At 62.0% G+C, this 18,895-nt stretch overlaps 1 protein-coding gene across 1 annotated transcript; it reads left to right on the top strand.

The window, feature by feature from the left end:
- The first annotated feature begins 811 nt into the window (after nucleotides 1-811).
- Nucleotides 812-17,345, top strand: ARHGAP45 (Rho GTPase activating protein 45). The gene is made up of 22 exons (XM_061353501.1): nucleotides 812-1,002; nucleotides 2,484-2,820; nucleotides 6,266-6,409; nucleotides 7,148-7,232; nucleotides 7,501-7,561; nucleotides 7,923-8,001; nucleotides 8,103-8,240; nucleotides 8,384-8,448; nucleotides 8,553-8,663; nucleotides 8,900-8,980; nucleotides 9,168-9,347; nucleotides 9,467-9,604; nucleotides 10,132-10,322; nucleotides 10,562-10,719; nucleotides 11,494-11,571; nucleotides 12,540-12,641; nucleotides 13,161-13,324; nucleotides 14,515-14,703; nucleotides 14,993-15,130; nucleotides 16,027-16,265; nucleotides 16,488-16,749; nucleotides 17,058-17,345. Exons 1-22 carry the CDS (start codon nucleotides 913-915, stop codon nucleotides 17,328-17,330), a joined length of 3,303 nt encoding a protein of 1,100 aa, XP_061209485.1. The 5' UTR covers nucleotides 812-912; the 3' UTR covers nucleotides 17,331-17,345.
- The last annotated feature ends 1,550 nt before the right edge of the window (nucleotides 17,346-18,895 follow it).

The raw sequence follows: 18,895 nt of genomic DNA, 5'->3' as shown, positions 1-18,895 counted from the left end.
CACGTCCATAGCGGGCACACGGACACGTCTATAACGGGCACATGGACACGTCCATAGCGGGCACACGGACACATCTATAACGGGCACACAGACACGTCCATAGAGGGCACATGCACACCTCTATAACGGGCACACGCACACGTCCATAGCGGGCACTCTATGTGCATCCCCCTGTGTGCATCGCCCCCTCCACGTGTGTACACAGACGTGCGCGCACACGCGGGACACACGGACACGACACATACACACACACACACCCACACACACACACACCCCACGCACACCGGGATCCGCTGCCCCCATGTCCGTGTCCCCCAAAGGCAGCCCCGCGGGGGTCTCGGGGTGAAGCGCACCACATGCATCCCCCCCCCCCCGGCTCCCCGAGGGTCCCCCACAGCCCCCCCCGGACCCATCCCGTCCCTCCCGGTGTTTATCGATGCCGTGGGTCACGGGCGGTGACCCCAGTGGGCAGTTGGGGGTGATGGCGATGCCGAGCTCTGGGTGCCCACCCATGGGGTGCTCCCTGCTCTGCCCCCCCCCCGGGGTGATGGACACCCCCAAACAGAGGCCTGGGGGGGGCAGCCCCTGTTCTGCAGAGTGGGGGGCTCTGCCCCCCACAGACCCCTCTCTGCAGCCCTGGGGCCAAGCCCCCCATCACCCCTAGGGGCAGCCGGGGTCCCCTTTCCCCCCCCCCCCAGCGAGGCGCCCTGGGTGCTCATTGGGGCTTTTCCTGTTTCAGGTTGGGCTGTGAACCGATGAGGAAATAAGGCAGCGTCACACGCGCCCTCCTGACAGTTGGCCCCGGCGAATGTGGCCGGGACGGTGAGGAACCGGAGCCGGAGCCGGAGCCGGAGCCGGAGCCGGGCAGGGCAGCGGGGCCGGGGGGCAGCGGCTCGGCCCCCCCCCAGAGCCATGTTCTCCCGCAAGAAGCGGGAGCTGATGAAAACCCCCTCCATCTCCAAGAAGAGCCGGGCGGGGAGCCCCGTCCCGCAGACCCTGCCGGTGAGTGTCCCCTGCTCAACCTGGGCGCCATGGGGCTACGGGGCTCATGGAGATGCTTGGAAGAGCCGCAGGGTGGGATTGGGGGGACCTGGATGCGGGGCAGGGGTCTACGAGGAGGAGGAGGGAGATGGAGACAGACCCTGCTCATTGCGACTGGGGGGATGCTGCCCCACATGAACGGGGTAGAGCAGCCACAGGGAATGTGGCACAGGGCAGGGGAGCCCAACCATGGGGCTGTGGGGATGGGGAGGGCAGAGACACCCCCAGAGGGCAGGAACACAGCCCCGATGCCCCGGCTCCGCTGTGTATTTATGTACGGAGCTGGAGGGGAGCAGGAGGAAGTGGGGCTGGCCGGTAGCTGGGGCTCCTCCACGCACCCCAGCACTGCCTGCCCCGCGCCTGCGCCCAGCCGCAGAGCATGGGGAGAGATGGGGCCGATGAGACGGGCCCCATACGGCTCCATAGCAAGGGGCACCCGGCCCCATCCCTGAGCCCTCGGGAGCGGGGCCGATGGGCGGCAGGCGGAGGGATGCTGGGCCGGGCCGGTGGCAGGAGGAGCTACAGCCCCTACTCGGCCGGGCGCCGCAGGACGGGCGATGCCAGAGCCCCCAAAGGCTCCCTGGACTCTGCCGTGAGGCTGATGGTAGGGCTGGGGGGGACCGGGGGATGCAGGGATGCGGATGGGTTCTAAAGGGCTGGCCCCAGCCATTGCAGGGTGCGGGTCTTTGGGCACCCCCTTTGCTGGTGCTGGGGGGGCTGAGCTGCTCTGGTTCAGTCTCACCCGCAGCAGCCTCAGCTGCCCACAGGGTTCGGTGTCTGCCCCGGTACCGAAGATGGGCTCTGGTCCCACCGAGGCAGCGGTGCCTGGCTGGGGATGCTGAGACCCAGCGCACTCGTGTCACAGCAGAGTGCCTGCGGGCTGCTGATGGACGATGCTGGATGGGCAATGGGGTCCCCGGTGCCGGTACCGACCCCTCCTTGGAGCAATTTTACCCCTAGAAATCGGGGCTGTGCCCGACCTGGGGTTGGGACAGGCTGTGAAAGAGGAAGGGACGATGGGGCCGGCTCCTCAGCTGCGTCATGGCCCGCTGGGGATGGGGAGCTCCGGCACAGTGGGTACATTGGGTGCTGGTGGAGCCAGGGCAGTGTCACCCACATGGTGGTTGTGTGCCCCCCAGGACAAACCCGGACCCATAGGCAGTGGTGGGGGCCAGTGGGGTCCATGGGGGCAGATGTCCTGGCCTGTGGCTTCAGGGGCGATGCTGCTTTCCAAAACCCCTGTGCTGGGGAGGATGCTCCGCAGGGAGCTGCGCTGGAGGGGATGCTGGGGATGGCTGGACCCGGCCAGGATCACCCTCGGGCTCTACTGGGATGCCTGCATGGGGAAACTGAGGCACAGCCCCTCACATAACAGCACCGGGGGTGCTGCTGCTCCCTGCCTGCACTGGGGTCCCAGCCTCACTCTGCTCCCTGCTCCCCAGGACCTCTCCCGTAAGGATTGCTTGGAAGCGCCCACCTCCAGCCTGGGGGAGCTGCCCCCATCCAGCTCCAAGCTCAGCACCAGCCCCAGCGCCATGGGCACCCTCAAGCGCCCCACCAGCCTCAGCCGCCACGCCAGCGCCGCCGGCTTCCCCCTCACCCCGGCCGGCCCCAGGGCCGTGCCCAAGGGCCACAGGACCCCCACATCCTCCTCCTACAGCCCCATGGAGGGCGGTGAGGGTCCCTTCATCGACACCGAGGACATCTCCCAGCTCCTGGCACACGTGGCCCGGTTCGCTGATGCCCTGGAGAAGCTGCGGGACGTGGTGCTGCGGGACGGTGAGCACCGGGATGGGTGCGGGAGCATCCCGGTCCCGGTGGGGGGAAGCGGAGCGGGGCTGCGGAGGGAGGCGCTGGGTGGCTGCCGGTTGCTCGGAGCCGGGATAACGCCGCTTCCTGCCCACGAGCTATTTTCATCCGCCCGCTTTCCTGTTTACAGCGCAGCCGTGCCAGCGGTCGGGGCCCCACGGGGCACCGGGCACCGGCCCCGCCATGACCCATAGGGCTGTGTCCCAGCGTGGGTGCAGGGCCATGGGGTACGGGAGGTGAAGGGGATGCGGTGATCCCGTGGTCCCGGCGGTGCGAGGGGGATTCGGCTCTGGCTCTGGGTGTTTGAAGATGCTGGCACATCCCCGCTCACTATGGAGACCACAGCCCCATGGGTCTGGGGTCTGTGCTACCGGGGGGCGATGCCTTAAGGTCACTGCAAAGGTCTGGGCAAGGATGAAACAGCCCTGAGCAGGAAGGTGACATCCACTGCCCGGCCCCACAGTTACAACTGGACCCGGTTTGGGGTGGCCGAGATGGTGCCATTGCCACTGGCAAAGAGATAGGGAGAGGTTGGGGATGCTGCTGTGACTTTGGAGAGTCCAGCTCTCCTCTGAGCCCATCCAGCCCCATTCCCATTCCCTGCTTCCCACTCTGGAAATGGAACCCTGGAAACCCCTTCCTGACCCCAGTCTGGGGCTGGGATGTGGGGCAGGTTTAGCCTGGTGGGGCAGGGGGTGCCAGTTCCCGACCCCAGCACTTCCCTATGGGAGGCTCCTCACCTCCTCACGCTGCCGGTGCTTAGCCCCGTGCCATGGCACCAGCACTGAGGCAGTGGGGAGCTGGGCTGGACCCATGGGGTCCCAGCTGGAGCCCATGGAAGGGATGGGGAAGGATGCCATGGATGGGCACAGCAGCAGGACCGGGATGGGGAAGGATGCCATGGATGGGTATGGCAGCAGGACTGGGATGGGGAAGGATGCCATGGATGGGCACAGCAGCAGGACCGGGATGGGCAAGGATGCCATGGATGGGCACAGCAGCAGGACGGGGATGGGGAAGGATGCCATGGATGGGCACAGCAGCAGGATGGGGATGGGGAAGGATGCCATGGATGGGCACAGCAGCAGGACGGGGATGGGGAAGGATGCCATGGATGGGCACAGCAGCAGGACGGGGATGGGGAAGGATGCCATGGATGGGCACGGCAGCAGGATGGGGATGGGGAAGGATGCCATGGATGGGTATGGCAGCAGGACTGGGATGGGGAAGGATGCCATGGATGGGCACAGCAGCAGGATGGGGATGGGGAAGGATGCCATGGATGGGCACGGCAGCAGGACCGGGATGGGGAAGGATGCCATGGATGGGCACAGCAGCAGGACGGGGATGGGGAAGGATGCCATGGATGGGCACAGCAGCAGGATGGGGATGGGGAAGGATGCCATGGATGGGTATGGCAGCAGGACTGGGATGGGGAAGGATGCCATGGATGGGCACAGCAGCAGGACGGGGATGGGGAAGGATGCCATGGATGGGCACAGCAGCAGGATGGGGATGGGGAAGGATGCCATGGATGGGCACAGCAGCAGGATGGGGATGGGGAAGGATGCCATGGATGGGCACAGCAGCAGGACCGAGCTGCCGCATCCCTGCTGACAGCCGGCAGAGCCCATCCCGTGGGGAGGAAGGGGCGGAAATGAGGAGGAAATTCCCAAACCGCTTTCAAGGGAAAAAGCTATTTCTGAGGAAAAATGCCTGGAAAGTTGGGCTGCATCCACCGGGACACGGCTGGGATGGTGAGACAGCGGGACTGGAGAGAGCAGGACTGGAGGCAGCGGGACTGGAGACAGCGGGACTGGAGACAGCGGGACTGGAGGCAGCGGGACTGGAGGCAGCGGGACTGGAGGCAGCGGGACTGGAGACAGCGGGACTGGAGGCAGCGGGACTGGAGGCACCGGGACTGGAGACAGCGGGACTGGAGGCAGCGGGACTGGAGGCAGCGGGACTGGAGACAGCGGGACTGGAGACAGCGGGACTGGAGACAGCGGGACTGGAGGCAGCGGGACTGGAGGCACCGGGACTGGAGACAGCGGGACTGGAGGCAGCGGGACTGGAGGCAGCGGGACTGGAGGCACGACTGGAGACAGCGGGACTGGAACAGCGACTGGAGGCAGCGGGACTGGAGACAGCGGGACTGGAGGCAGCGGGACTGGAGGCAGCGGACTGGAGACAGCGCTGGACAGCGGACTGGAGGCAGCGGGACTGGAACCGGACTGGAGACAGCGGGACTGGAGAGAGCAGGACTGGAGACAGCGGCTGGAGACAGCGGGACTGGAGGCAGCGGACTGGAGACAGCGGACTGGAGACAGCGGGACTGGAGACAGCGGGACTGGGAGCAGGACTGGAGACAGCGGGACTGGAGACAGCGGGACTGGAGACAGCGGGACTGGAGACAGCGGGACTGGAGGCAGCGGGACTGGAGACAGCGGGACTGGAGACAGCGGGACTGGAGGCAGCGGGACTGGAGGCAGCGGGACTGGAGACAGCGGGACTGGAGGCAGCGGGACTGGAGGCAGCGGGACTGGAGACAGCGGGACTGGAGGCAGCGGGACTGGAGACAGCGGGACTGGAGACAGCAGGACTGGCTGTATCGGTCCTGAGAAGCCCCAAAGCCAAGGGGATGGGCTGTGTGGTTTGGGGGCCTGTCAGGACCCTGCCCAGAGGGTGGCTGTTAAGTATGGGAAGGGGGATCCAGAGAGCAGGGACATGAGGCAGGGATGTGGGGCAGGGATGTGAGACAGGGATGGGGCAGGGATGGGGCAGGGATGTGGGACAGGGGTGTGGGGCAGGGATGTGAGACAGGGATGGGGCAGGGATGGAGCAGGGATGTGGGACAGGGATGGAGCAGGGATGGAGCAGGGATGTGCGGCAGGGATGGAGCAGGGATGGAGCAGGGATGGAGCAGGGATGTGCGGCAGGGATGGAGCAGGGTTGGAGCAGGGATGGAGCAGGGATGTGCGGCAGGGATGGAGCAGGGATGGAGCAGGGATGGAGCAGGGATGGAGCAGGGATGGAGCAGGGATGGAGCAGGGATGTGCGGCAGGGATGGAGCAGGGATGGAGCAGGGATGGAGCAGGGATGGAGCAGGGATGTGCGGCAGGGATGAAGCAGGGATGGAGCAGGGATGGAGCAGGGATGTGAGGCAGGGATGGAGCAGGGATGTGCGGCAGGGATGGAGCAGGGATGGAGCAGGGATGTGCGGCAGGGATGGAGCAGGGATGGAGCAGGGATGGGGCAAGGATGTGAGGCAGGGATGGAGCAGGGATGTGCAGCAGGGATGTGAAGCAGGGATGGAGAAGGGATGGAGCAGGGTTGTGAGGCAGGGACATGGGGCAGGGATGGGTCAGGGATAAAGCAAGGACGTGGCATCACTTCAACCCCCCCCTTCTCACAGACCCCAAAGAGCCGCAGCGGCCGCTGGCCCACGAGTGCCTGGGTGAAACCCTGCGGGTCCTGCGCCAGGTCATCAGCAAGTACCCGCTGCTCAACACCCTCGAGACCCTGACGGCTGCCGGCACCCTCATCTCCAGGGTCAAGGGTGAGAGGATGGGGCTGGCCCCATAGCGGGGATGCAGGGAGTGGAGGGACAAGGGGTGGCAGCATCCCCTGCTGCTTGCTGTGGTTTAGGCTTTGGAGCCCAGATCCATGCTTGGAAGGGGGATCCAAGCGCTTCCACACTGGGCTCCAGCATGGCCAGAGCCGGGTGTTTATGGAGCCGGGGCTGACCGCAGGCAGAGCACAACAGCAGCGTGCGTCACCCACCGCTTCCTGGCCACCGAACGGCACAGGAAGCCTCGTGGTTGGTGACAGCGGCTTCGCCGTGGGGCTGGCCCCACACGGGGCTGCCATGGAGCAAGACGAGGCTGCTGCATCACTGGGGCAGAGGAGGGGAGCAGATCCCAGCCCCATAGGAGCTGTGGTTGGTGCTGGGTCCTCCTCCTGCACTGGTTCCTCTTTTGGAGCCCTCCTGGAGGAAGTGGTCCCATTGCACCATGGAGCAGGGCTCTGGTAGACACTGGAGGCTCCAGGACAGGTCCATGCTCAGCAGCACTGGTCCAGAGCCCTGGGTAATGGGGATAAGGAGAAGGATGAGCCAAGAGATGCTGGCAGGGAGGAGATGGAGGGCACAGAGGCATTGCGCTGCACTGGGCACAGCCCAGCATCCATAGGGGTGATCCAGTACATCCCAATGCTCCATGGAGCTCGACCCAGCCCCACAGCAAGGAGCCAAGGCAGGGATAGCGATGACCCCGCTTCCTCACGTCCTCCTTGCCAGGCTTCCATTATGAATCCAACAATGAGGTGGACAAGAGGGAGTTCGAGAAGGCCGTGGAGACCATCGCCGTGTCCTTCAGCAGCACGTAAGGGGCTCCGAGCCAGCCGTGCCCCACAGATGGACCCCATCGCCCTGTCCCCATGGGGACCCCACAAGGAGGGCACTCGCATCTGCCCAAGCCCCCCAGCATCCATACCCCATCCCCTCCTTAAGGATGGGCCGAGCTCTGCTCCTCCTCCAGGGCTGAGCTGACCCCATTGAATCCAGCCCTGCAGCACCATATGGGGTGCAAGGGGGTGCTGCTGGGTGTCAGTGCCCCCTCTGCTGAGCCCAGCCCTGCTCCTCTCTCGCAGCGTGTCCGAGTTCCTCATGGGGGAGGTGGACAGCAGCACCATCCTCTCCATCCAGAACCAGGTGAGTGGGGCCTCATCCCATGGCACCGCTCCCGGGATGTGTGTGTTTGATCCCCATCCCATCCCTCACTCCTGCCCTTGCCACCCTCCCACGGATGGGAAAAGCCACCTGGGAGCACGATCCAATGGGCAAGGTGGCTTTGGGAAGGGATGGAGGCAGAAAACAGGGCTCTGGGTGCTCCCCTTAGCTCTGCCCCAGCCTGGTGTGAGCACGGAGCAAGGTGTTTCCCCAGTGGCATTCCCGTTAGATCCCAGCCTTTCCATAGGGCCAAGCAGACCTCCAGCAACAACAGCTCCGGGTGTCTCCATCCATCAGCCCCTTCCTCTTATCTCATCATTCCCTTTTCCTTCCCCATTCCCAGACTATGGAGAACCTCTATGGGGGGATCCCCGGCCCTGGAGGAGATGCCCTGCCTCCGGGTATGGAGAGCTACACCACGGGTCAGGGTTTGGGGTGCCAGGGGCCGGCAGGACAGCAGCAGGGCCCCAGCACCCCCAGTGCCTTCCTCCCCACCATCCTCCTCCTCCTCGCCCCATCGCAGGCGGTCCCCCTGCTGAAGAAGTGGATGTGCTGCTGCAGCGCTGCGAGGGAGGGGTGGACGCTGCCCTGCAGTACGCCAAGAACATCTCCAAGTACATGAAGGACCTCATGGGGTACCTAGAGAAAAGGACCACGCTGGGTGAGGCAGGGAGGACAGCGGCGCATTGGGGGGGGTGATCAGGGTCCCTCATGGCAGCATCAGAACAGGTTGAGGTCCTCTATGGGCAGCGATGCTGTGAGGGCATCCCCGATGTCTCCTCATTCCCAACCCTCTTCTTCCAGAGATGGAGTTTGCCAAAGGGTTTCAGAAGATGGCCAATAGCTGCAAGCAAACCTTCAGCCAGGAGGTACGCTCCCTGCATCCCAGCATCGCCTCTGGCCCTGCATCCCTTTGGAGGATGCTTCGGGTCCCGGTGCCAGGGTCAGGGTGATGCCTTCTCCCCTCCCTCAGGCCAACATGCCCTTCCTGTCCATCTACCTGCTGACCCTGGAGCAGGACACGGAGCACGCAGCATCGGTCCTGCAGGCTGCCAGCACCCTGCAGCAGCAAACCTTCCTCCAGGTGAGGGGTACCCGGCTCCTTGAGCCTTGCCCAAGCTCTCAGCCAGCTGCTGGGGGCTGTTAGGGTCTAGGAGAGGCCCCCCCCTCAAATGAAGCAGCACCTTGGTACCTCTGCCTCATCCCAGGAGCATCCCCATGTCCCTGGGATGTGCTGGGGATCACCAGCACAGGGCACTTCTCCCCTTACCAAGGGAAGAGCAGCTCAGACTGATGTGGGGCCGCTTCTCCCCGGTGCAGCCGCTCTCCCTGAGGCGCCTGGAACACGAGAAGAGGAGGAAGGAGATCAAGGAGCAGTGGCACCGGGCGCAGAGGAAGCTGGTGAGGGCCAGGACCAGGGTTGTGCTGCTTGGGGATGGTCTGGAGCATCCCATGGCAAGCACCCCTCTGAGGATGCTGCGCTCGGCCCCTCTCCAGCGGCGCTGGGGGGCACCAGAGGAACATGGGGGGGATAAGAACCCCCCCTGCACAAAGCAGTCCTCACCATGGGTCACTGTTTCGCTGGCAGCAAGAGGCAGAGGCGAACCTGCGCAAGGCCAAGCAGACCTACATGCAGCGCAGCGAGGAGCACGACAAGGCCAAGTACATGGCGGTGAAAGCAGAAGAAGACCAGCAGAGCATCACCAGCAGCATCACCACCAAAACCCTGGACAAGAAGAGGAGGCTGGAAGAGGAAGCCAAGAACAAGGTGGGAACGTGGGATCTGGATACGGGATGAGCCTAAAGGGGTCCAAAGCTGCTCTCCAGTGATGCCCTTTCTCCTTGTTCTCCCCATCCATGGCCTGGTTCCACGTCGTGCTCTCGCAGGCGGAGGAGGCGATGGCCACGTACCGGACCTGTGTTGCGGATGCCAACACGCAGAAGCAGGAGCTGGAGGACACCAAAGTGAATTCCTTGCGGCAGATCCATGAAATGATCAAGCAGAGCGACCAGGTCATCAAGCTGGTGAGTGGAGCTCGCTTGGGTGGGAGGTGGCCGTGCCCTGCTCAGCAGAGGCTTGGCTGCCCCTGTTTTGGATGAGGTCCGGGTGCATGGAGAGCATCTTCTATTCCATTGTGCTCTGAAAAGCCAAGGTCCAAGCCTGCAGACCGAGCCTGCAGACCAGACTTCCCATCTCCTCCATAGAGCCATAGAATGCGTTGGGTTGGAAAGGACCTTAAGATCATCCAGATCCAACCCCTGCCATGGGCAGGGATGCATCACACTAAACCATGGCACTCAAGGCTCCATCCAACCTGGCTTTGAGCACTGCCAGGGATGGAGCATTCACAACCTCAATGGGCAACCCATTCCAGTGCCTCACCACCCTAATAGTAAAGAGCTTCCTCCTTACATCCAACCTGAACTTCCCTGTTTCAGTCAGAACCCATCACCCCTTGTCCCATCACTCTGAACATCCCTCTCCAGCATCCTCATAGCCCCTTTTGAGGCTCCCCAAATCTCCCTTCTGACCTTCCCCTTGTTCCCTTTAGGCCACCATCTCCTTCTACCAGATCATGCACATGCAGACGGCCCCGTTGCCCGTCAACTTCCAGACCCTGTGTGAGAGCAGCAAGCTCTATGACCCTGGCCAGCAGTACGCCTCGCACGTCCGGCAGCTCCAGCGCGGCGACGAGCCCGACACCCAGTACGACTTCGAGCCCTACGTCTCCCACAACGCCTGGTAGGAAGGGACAAGGGGAAACCAGCTCTGGGTTAGGCTCTGTTTCATTGTCACAACCTCCCAGTGGGGCTGGCATCCCCAGATGGGGATGGAGCAGTTGGGAATGCCCTCATGCCATGGATGGGACAGGGTACCCGCTGTGTGAGGGATGCCAGGGCAGGCGGATGGAGCCGTCAATGAGGTTTTCCTCCCTCCTCACCTGCTCCAATGTTCCCTTTTCCCCCTCTTTCCACCCCCAGGTCCCCCTTCACTCGGACACGCAAAGGCAGCTTCAATGCTGAGTTCCCATCGGGAGCTGGCTCTGATGGAGCCGGGATGCCCAAGGATGGGGCTGTCTCGGAAGGGGGAGCAGAAGCCAAGGAGCAGCACGGTGGGGCCATGGCTGCTGAGGGCAGAGGTAAGCCTGGGGCAGAGCAGAGGCTCCCAATGGCACCGCTCACAGCATCCCACAGCATCCCATGGGCCTGGGGCAGAGCAGAGGCTCCCAATGGCACCGCTCACAGCATCCCACAGCATCCCATGGGCCCAGGGCAGAGCAGAGGCTCCCAATGGCACCGCTCACAGCATCCCACAGCATCCCATGGGCCCGGGGCAGAGCAGAGGCTCCCAATGGCACCACTCACAGCATCCCACAGCATCCCACAGCATCCCATGGGCCCAGGGCAGAGCAGAGGCTCCCAATGGCACCACTCACAGCATCCCACGGCATCCCACAGCATCCCATGGGCCTGGGGAAGAGCAGAGGCTCTCAATGGCACTGCTCACAGCATCCCGCAGCATCCCATAGGCCTGAGGCACAGCAGAGGCTCCCAATGGCACCACTTGCAGCATCCCATGGGCCCGGGGCAGAGCTGGACCTCCATGGGTACCAGGGGGTTTGTGCAGCATCGGGGCAGGCTGGGAGCTCTTCAGTCTGAACCTCCCAAAGGACACGAATCAGATCCATGGGCTGGTTTGGCTTTGGCTCTCTGGTGGTACCCAGAGCACTCTCCATCATCCCAGCTCCTCTTTCCCTTGCTGGGTGCCTCACCAAAGGCATCACAAGGCCACCAGCAGGAAACCAAGGGGCTTCCTTTGGCTATCTCCATGCCTCCGGGGTCCAGGCCGTTCCCCTGTTTCTCCCCTGAGCACAGGCAGCAGTCCCAAATGGACGATGTGCTCTCCTCTGCAGGTGGGAGGGGACACCAGGTCCATAAATCCTGGCCAACCACCGTGCCCGAAGCTGACAGCAGCCTGGATTCAAGCACAGGTAGACACCAAAACCAGCCCAGGGCAGGGAGTCCTTCCCCTCCAATGGTGTCAGCCTAAAAGCAGAGCACTGGGATTGGGGGGGGCTGGCACTTTTATCTGCTTCATGATAGCACTGGGTTGTAAATAACTGCTCTGATCCCAGCCTCCGACAGGCTGGGAGGGGATGGGATAGGATGGGATGGATGGGAGGGGATGGATGGGATGGAGGGGATGGGATGGATGGGATGGGATGGGAGGGATGGATGGGAGGGGATGGGATGGATAGGATGGGATGGGAGGAGATAGGATGAGATAGATGGGAGGGGATAGGATGGGATAGATGGGAGGGGATAGGATGGGATGGATGGGAGGGGATGGGGTGGGATGTATGGGATGGGATGGGAGGGGATGGATGGGAGGGTATGGGATGGATGGGATGGGATGGGAGGGAAAGGGAAGGGATGGGATAGATGGGAGGCGATGGAGATGGATGGAGGGAAAGGGAGGGATGGGTGGGATGGGTGGGAGGAGGAGGGAGGTGGTATGGATGGGAGGGGATGGGATGGATGGGATGGGATGGGAGGGAAAGGGAAGAGATGGGATGGATGGGATGGGGATGGGATGGATGGGAGGGGATGGGATGGATGGGAGGGGATGGGATGGGAGGGATGGATGGGAGGGGATGGGATGGATGGGATGGATGGGAGGGGATGGGATGGGATGGGATGGGAGGGATGGATGAGAGGGGATGGGATGGATAGGATGGGATGGGAGGACATAGGATGGGATGGATGGGAGGGGATGGGATGGAATGGGATGGATGGGATGGGAGGGAAAAGGAAGGGATGGGATGGATGGATGAGATGGGATGGGGTGAGGGACCGCTGAACATTCACACTCCCCTGGCTGCAGCCCCTGCTGGCTCCTGGTGCCCCCTTTCCCACAGGGATCGCTGTGGGAATCAGCTCTTGGGTTTCCTTTTGCCAGGGGAGTTCAGCCACAAGCTCCAGCGCTTGTCCTCCAACGGCACCGCATCCTCCAGCGAGGAGCTGGAGGAGAAGGATGAGAGCACGGCCCCCTTTGAGCAGGGTACGTGACCGGGCAGGGTCCTGCGGAGCACCCACGGGCAAAGCCAGCTCTGCGCTGGCTTCTCCCACATTCAGGAGCTCTGGAGGGTACCCGATGGTGACAGCATGGGGAGAAGAGAAGGCTCCTGAAGGGGAGACCTCAGAGCAGCTCCAGTGCCTAAAGGGGCTGCAGGAAACCTGGAGAGGGGCTTGGGACAAGGGCCTGTAGGGACAGGCCAAGGGGAATGGCTTGAACCTGCCCGAGGGGAGACTGAGCTGAGCTCTTAGGCAGAAGCTCTTCCCTGTGAGGGTGCTGAGGCGCTGGCACAGGGTGCCCAGAGAAGCTGTGGCTGCCCCATCCCTGGCAGTGCTCAAGGCCAGGTTGGACACAGGGGCTTGGAGCTGCTCCAGTGGAAGGGGTCCCTATGGCAGCGGTTGGGACTGGATGAGCTCTAAGCTCCCTTCCAATATAACCCATCCTGGGGTCACAGCTTGGCTCCCCCTGCATCCTCAGGAGCGTTTCCTCTTGTTCTGCTCACAGGCATCAATGGGATCACCCCAGAGATGGCGGCTCCAACGGGGCCGTTCCGAAACATTGGCTTATCCAAGGCTGCCCAGACCCATCGGCTGCGGAAGCTCCGAACCCCTTCCAAGTGCCGGGAGTGCAACAGCTACGTTTACTTCCAGGGAGCAGAGTGTGAGGAGGTAAAGGTGGGAGAAGTGGTGGGTACCCAGGTACATCCACATGGATACCCAGGTACATCCAGGTGGATACCCAGGTACATCCAGGTGGATACTCTGCTATATCCAGGTGGATACCTAGGTACATCCAGGTGGATACCCAGGTATATCCAGGTGGATACTCAGGTATATCCAGGTGGATAGACAGGTATATCCAGCCGGATACTCAGGTATATCCAGGTGGATACCCAGGTACATCCAGGTGGATAGACAGGTATATCCAGCCGGATACTCAGGTATATCCAGGTGGATACCCAGGTACATCCAGGTGGATAGACAGGTACATCCAGGTGGATACCCAGGTACATCCAGGTGGATACCCAGGTACATCCAGGTGGATAGACAGGTATATCCAGCTGGATACTCAGGTATATCCAGGTGGATACCCAGGTACATCCAGGTGGATACTCTGCTATATCCAGGTGGATACCTAGGTACATCCAGGTGGATAGACAGGTATATCCAGCTGGATACTCAGGTATATCCAGGTGGATACCCAGGTACATCCAGTGGATAACAGGTAACCAGTGGATACCAGGTATATCCATGTGGATACCCAGGTACATCCAGGTGGATACCCAGGTATATCCATGTGGATACCCAGGTACATCCAGGTGGATACCCAGGTATATCCAAATGGATACCCAGGTATATCCAGGTGGATACCCAGGTATATCCATGTGGATACCCAGGTACATCCAGGTGGATACCCAGGTATATCCATGGATACCAGGTATACGATCCAGACATCCATGTGGATACCCAGGTACATCCAGGTGGATACCCAGGTATATCCAGGTGGATACCCAGGTACATCCAGGTGGATACCCAGGTACATCCAGGTGGATACCCAGGTACATCCAGGTGGATACCCAGGTATACCCAGGTGGATACCCAGCTATCCTGGCAATGGGATGTCCTCACCATCACCTGTGCATGCTCCCTTGATCCGCTTCCTTACCCCACCTCAGGATACCTGTGCTCAGGAGGATGCTCCTCCTTAGGGGGGGTCCTGCAGTGTCTCCACAAAGGCATCTTCCTCTCTTCCATCGCACTCCAGGACCTCCTCAGTGTGGGCAATGCCCGGTGGCTCCCATCCTTCCTGCTCCATGGCGCTGGTCCCACCTCCATGCCTTTCCCCTTTCGTTTCCCAGTGCAACCTGGCCTGCCACAAGAAGTGCCTGGAATCCTTGGCCATCCAGTGCGGGCACAAGAAGCTCCAAGGGAAGCTGCAGCTTTTCGGGCAGGACTTCACGAAGGCTTCTCAGAGCAGCGCCGACTGCATCCCCTTCATCATCAAGAAGTGCATCGCCGAGATCGAGAAGCGGGCACTGAAAACCAAGGTGATAAATCCCCTCTTCCCCTTTCTGCTTTGCCTTTGGAACCCCCTCCTCTTGCCATGGAAACCACCAGGATGCAGGAGACAGGAACCTGGAAAGTCCCAGTTGATGAATGCTTGGAAACCCATTCTCTCGCTTCCCTCTTTCCTACACCAGTAACACCCAGAATGGCTTCGGGGAGGGATTTCCAACGCCAAAAGGAGAGGGTTGGGGGTAAAAGCTCCTCGGTCCCATATAAACCTAAAGGGAAAACACCCCCCTTGCTTCCACCCCGCTCTCCCCCCCATTGCAGGGCATTTACCGGGTCAACGGCGTCAAGACCCGAGTGGAGAAGCTCTGCCAAGCGTTTGAGAACGGGAAGGAACTGGTGGAGCTGTCCCAGGCCTCTCCCCATGATATCAGCAACGTCCTGAAGCTCTACCTGAGGCAGGTACGGTACCGGGGACACCTCCAGCAGCATCGGTCCCTGCAGGGAACCCCAATCCCTGCTCCCCTCCGCAACAGGGAAATGGGGGCGTGAAAGGGGAAGTGATCACAAAGAGCCCATGGTCCCCAAGCAGAGCAGGGCTGAGCCCCTCAGGTCACCATGGGGTGGGCTCTGATGGGTGCTGAGCCCCTCAGGTCACCATGGGGTGGGCTCTGATGGGTGCAGCTCCGCCTCCTGTCCCCATCCTCACCCACATCCTCCAGCAGCAGCCACAGGGAGGAGGCAGCTTCCTCTCCCCGCAGCTCTGCAGCTTAACCCCTCTGTGCCGCCTGCCCCTGCGCTGCTGCAGCGCTGCACAAGGGCTCCAATGCATGGAGCCAGGCTCAGGGCGCTGCTCCCTGCGTTCCCAGCCTTGGAATTGCAGCTGTGGACAGAGGAAACCCAGGGGGGGAAGAGAGGAGGGGCCGGGATCCAACCTCCTGCTGCAGACAAACGGGGCTCAAGCCCATCCCAAACCCCTCCGCTTCCAGCACTCAGGAATCTCCTTCGGCCGCCCAGCACCACCGTTAGTTTAATGCTGCTCTGTGCAGGCATCAAAGCAAGAGCATCCCCCCCTTTGCTGCGGGCTGTGCCCTCATCCTGCATCTCCACCCGGAGCCCCCCATTCCTCGTTGATCAAACGCTGCTTTTTGCTTGAGCTTCACACACCCCAAAGGGCCAGGCTGATCGCCATGCTCCAGGCGATGGAGAACCAACCATTACCTTGTGGGTAGTGTGGTTTGAAGCCACAGGGATGGCTCCTTGCCATAGACAGGCTCCAGGTTTCCTCAGCTCAACAGCATGGGATGCATTGGGGTCTCATGGAGGAGCTGGACCATGTCCCCTGCTCTCGCTTGCAGCTCCCGGAGCCCCTGATGCCCTTCCGCATGTACAACGAGCTGATGGGCCTGGCCAAGGAGAGCCTGCAGGGCGGCGAGGCCAAGGGCAGGAGCGGCAAAGGGGGCCCCGAGCTGGAGGACAAAGGAGCCGACACCGACAGGGTGGTGCTGAACCTGGTGCTGAAGCTGAAGGAGCTGCTGAAGGAGCTGCCCCATGAGAACATGGCCACGCTGCAGTACCTGCTGCAGCACCTGAGGAGGTGAGAGGGGCAGGTCCGCAGGGCATCGTCCCTAAGGGTGGGAGGGTGATGGATGGGAGCCTCCCCACTGGTCCCATGGGGACAGCATCCGGGTCCCATAGCCACAGGTACATCCCTGAAGCTCCTGTGTGCCCCAATGGGGACCCCTGTGTTCCCAACCCAGCTTCTCCTCCACCCTGCCCATCCACGCATCCCTTCTCCCTGCTTCCTTCCTCACCCCAGGATCGTGGAAGTGGAACAGGACAACAAGATGACCTCAAGCAACCTGGGCATCGTCTTCGGGCCGACGCTGATGCGCCCGAGGCCCACAGATGCCACCGTTTCCCTGTCCTCGCTGGTGGATTACCCGCACCAGTCTCGCATCATCGAGGCCCTCATCATCTTCTACCCCATCATCTTTGAGAGCAAGGAGCTGGTGGCAATGGGAGACTGCAGCAAACACGCTCCGGATGGCGCAGGGGAGGCAGGGACCTGCTCTGAGCTGGTACGAGCCTGGGGAAGGGAGCATCCATAGGGGACACCCAGGCTGGAGCAGCTCCTCCACACACCCTCTGCTACCCCAGTGATGTCCCCATCCCCACTGTCCCATACGGTGCTATGGGGCCAGGCAGCACCATTGCCCTTCCCTTACAAAACCTGCCTCTCTCCATCGCATCCCCGCTCCTCTTGAGAGGGTTTTGTGCCCCAGGGCAGCGCCAGGCGCACACACGCTTCTCCACAGGGATATTCCCCCCCTTCTGACCCCGTTGTGGACCCACTACAGGAGCTTCCCTCCCTCCTCTCCCCTTGCAGGGCTCCCCGTGTCCCGCAGAGCCCGGCGACCGCTCCGTCGACTCGGACTCGGAGCTGGAGGACAGCGGGGACGCGCTGGGGACCGCGCACGGCGCCTCCCGGGCCCGCCTCACCCAGCAGGGAAGCGAGACCAGCACCGAGGATGCTCCGGGCTGCGAGGACGGCAGCGAGGGCCCGCGGAGCCGCAGCTGCAGCACCGGCCCCTCGGATGCGGAGGGCTCCGCTCCGCGCTGCCGCAGCCCCCTTGGGAACGAGCACAGCGATGCTGAATGACCCCGAGCGCTGCCTCCCCGCAGAGCCCCGCATCTGAGGGATGCTGAGCGGTGGGGAGGGACAGGGAACGGACCTGATCCTTGCTGGAGCTTTCACATGAACGCGCTGAGCCCCGCGGGTCCCGGAGGGTCCATGGGGTCCGGCTGCGCCTGCTGGGACCCCCCGAGACATCCATGAGGCCGGAGGGAAGGCGCTGGAGCAGGGCAGCCCCTGCGCTTGTTGTTGGAGCTGGGTCTCGTCTTCACTGCGCTCTTTAACCCCACAGCCCCGCTGTACAGGGGGAACCCTCTGCATCAGAAGCAGGGTGAGCCTGAGACTGGCTGCAACTGGGAGGCGCTGGGGTATTCCCGACAGTGGGAGAAGGGCGCTGCATGGACAATGGACAAGACCTGGGGAGCAGGTCCCTGGGAAGGCGACACGGCCCAAAGGGGTGCTGGGGCTGGGTAAAAGCCACCCGCACCCTTGTGCATGGAGCCATGTGCCAGGTACATTCACCATTTACAACTGGCTGTACCAGGCACCCAAAGCCCAGCGATGCATTTACTGCCCCAGCACATCCCAGCCCTCCCTCTGCATCGCTGCTTGTATTTATGGGCATTGCCTGCTCAGCAGGAGCCACCCCAGGAGCAGGCGCAGGCTCAGGACCAGGCTGTGCTGCTGCAGGGCCCCATCACTCAGGGGGGCTGCTTTGGGACACATTTGGTACCCAAAAGTCTGAGCTGGGAGTCCAGGACCTCACCTGTGCCCTGTGGAGATGGAGCAGGTCACTGAGGGGAGATGCCTCCTTCTTCTCTTCCTCCTCCTCCTCAGGATCCCCATGGCCTGAGGCGAGTCACAGCCCTACCAGTGTAAGAGGCTTCTCCCTTTATGACTGCCTTGACCATGACTCCACTACCTCCGCTGGCTTAACAAGGGTTAAACGAGACCACAGTGCTTGAAAGCTCTGACTGCTCTGCGCTGAAGCAGAGACACGAGGACATCTGGAGCTTATGAAGAGCTGGAAGCTGCTGCCTTCTCTCACCCTGCTCATACCTGGGCTGCATCCTGCTGTCACTGAGTGAAGACCACGATGGATGGATAGATGGATGGATGGATGGATGGATGGATGGGATGGATGTATGGATGGATGGATGGATTGGATGGATGGATGGATGGATGGATGGATGGATTGGATGGATGGATGGATGGATGGATGGATGGATGGATGGATGGATGGATGGATGGATGATGGATGGATGGATGGATGGATGGATGGATGGATGGATGGATTGGATGGATGGATGGATGGATGGATGGATGGATTGGATGGATGGATGGATGGATGGATGGATGGATGGATGGATGGATGGATGGATGATGGATGGATGGATGGATGGATTGTATGGATGGATGTATGGATGTATGGATGGATGAATGGACGGATGATGGATGGATGATGGATGGATGGATGGATGGATGGATGGATGGATGGATGGATGCAGAAGGGCAGCCCACAGCAGCTACTCACAGTCCCTGGTCCTGAAGGAACTGCATGAATCCAAACCTGTTTCCCAACAATCAACCAG

The sequence above is a fragment of the Neopsephotus bourkii genome, unplaced genomic scaffold (genome assembly GCF_033783945.1).
Source record: "Neopsephotus bourkii isolate Nb327-2 ecotype Australia unplaced genomic scaffold, CSIRO-AGI_Nbou_v1 NB_2, whole genome shotgun sequence".
In the NCBI taxonomy this organism is placed as follows: Eukaryota; Metazoa; Chordata; class Aves; order Psittaciformes; family Psittacidae; genus Neopsephotus; species Neopsephotus bourkii.
This window is presented reverse-complemented; position numbering and strand designations above follow the sequence as displayed.

What these genes read in the sequence shown, in the direction of transcription:
- ARHGAP45 (XM_061353501.1), top strand. Translation starts at nt 913, where the DNA reads ATGTTCTCCCGCAAGAAGCGGGAGCTGATGAAAACCCCCTCCATCTCC. An exon ending in AGCAGCAAACCTTCCTCCAG is followed by an intron (nt 8,664 to 8,899) that starts GTGAGGGGTACC and finishes TCCCCGGTGCAG; the next exon opens with CCGCTCTCCCTGAGGCGCCT. An exon ending in ACCGGGCGCAGAGGAAGCTG is followed by an intron (nt 8,981 to 9,167) that starts GTGAGGGCCAGG and finishes TTTCGCTGGCAG; the next exon opens with CAAGAGGCAGAGGCGAACCT.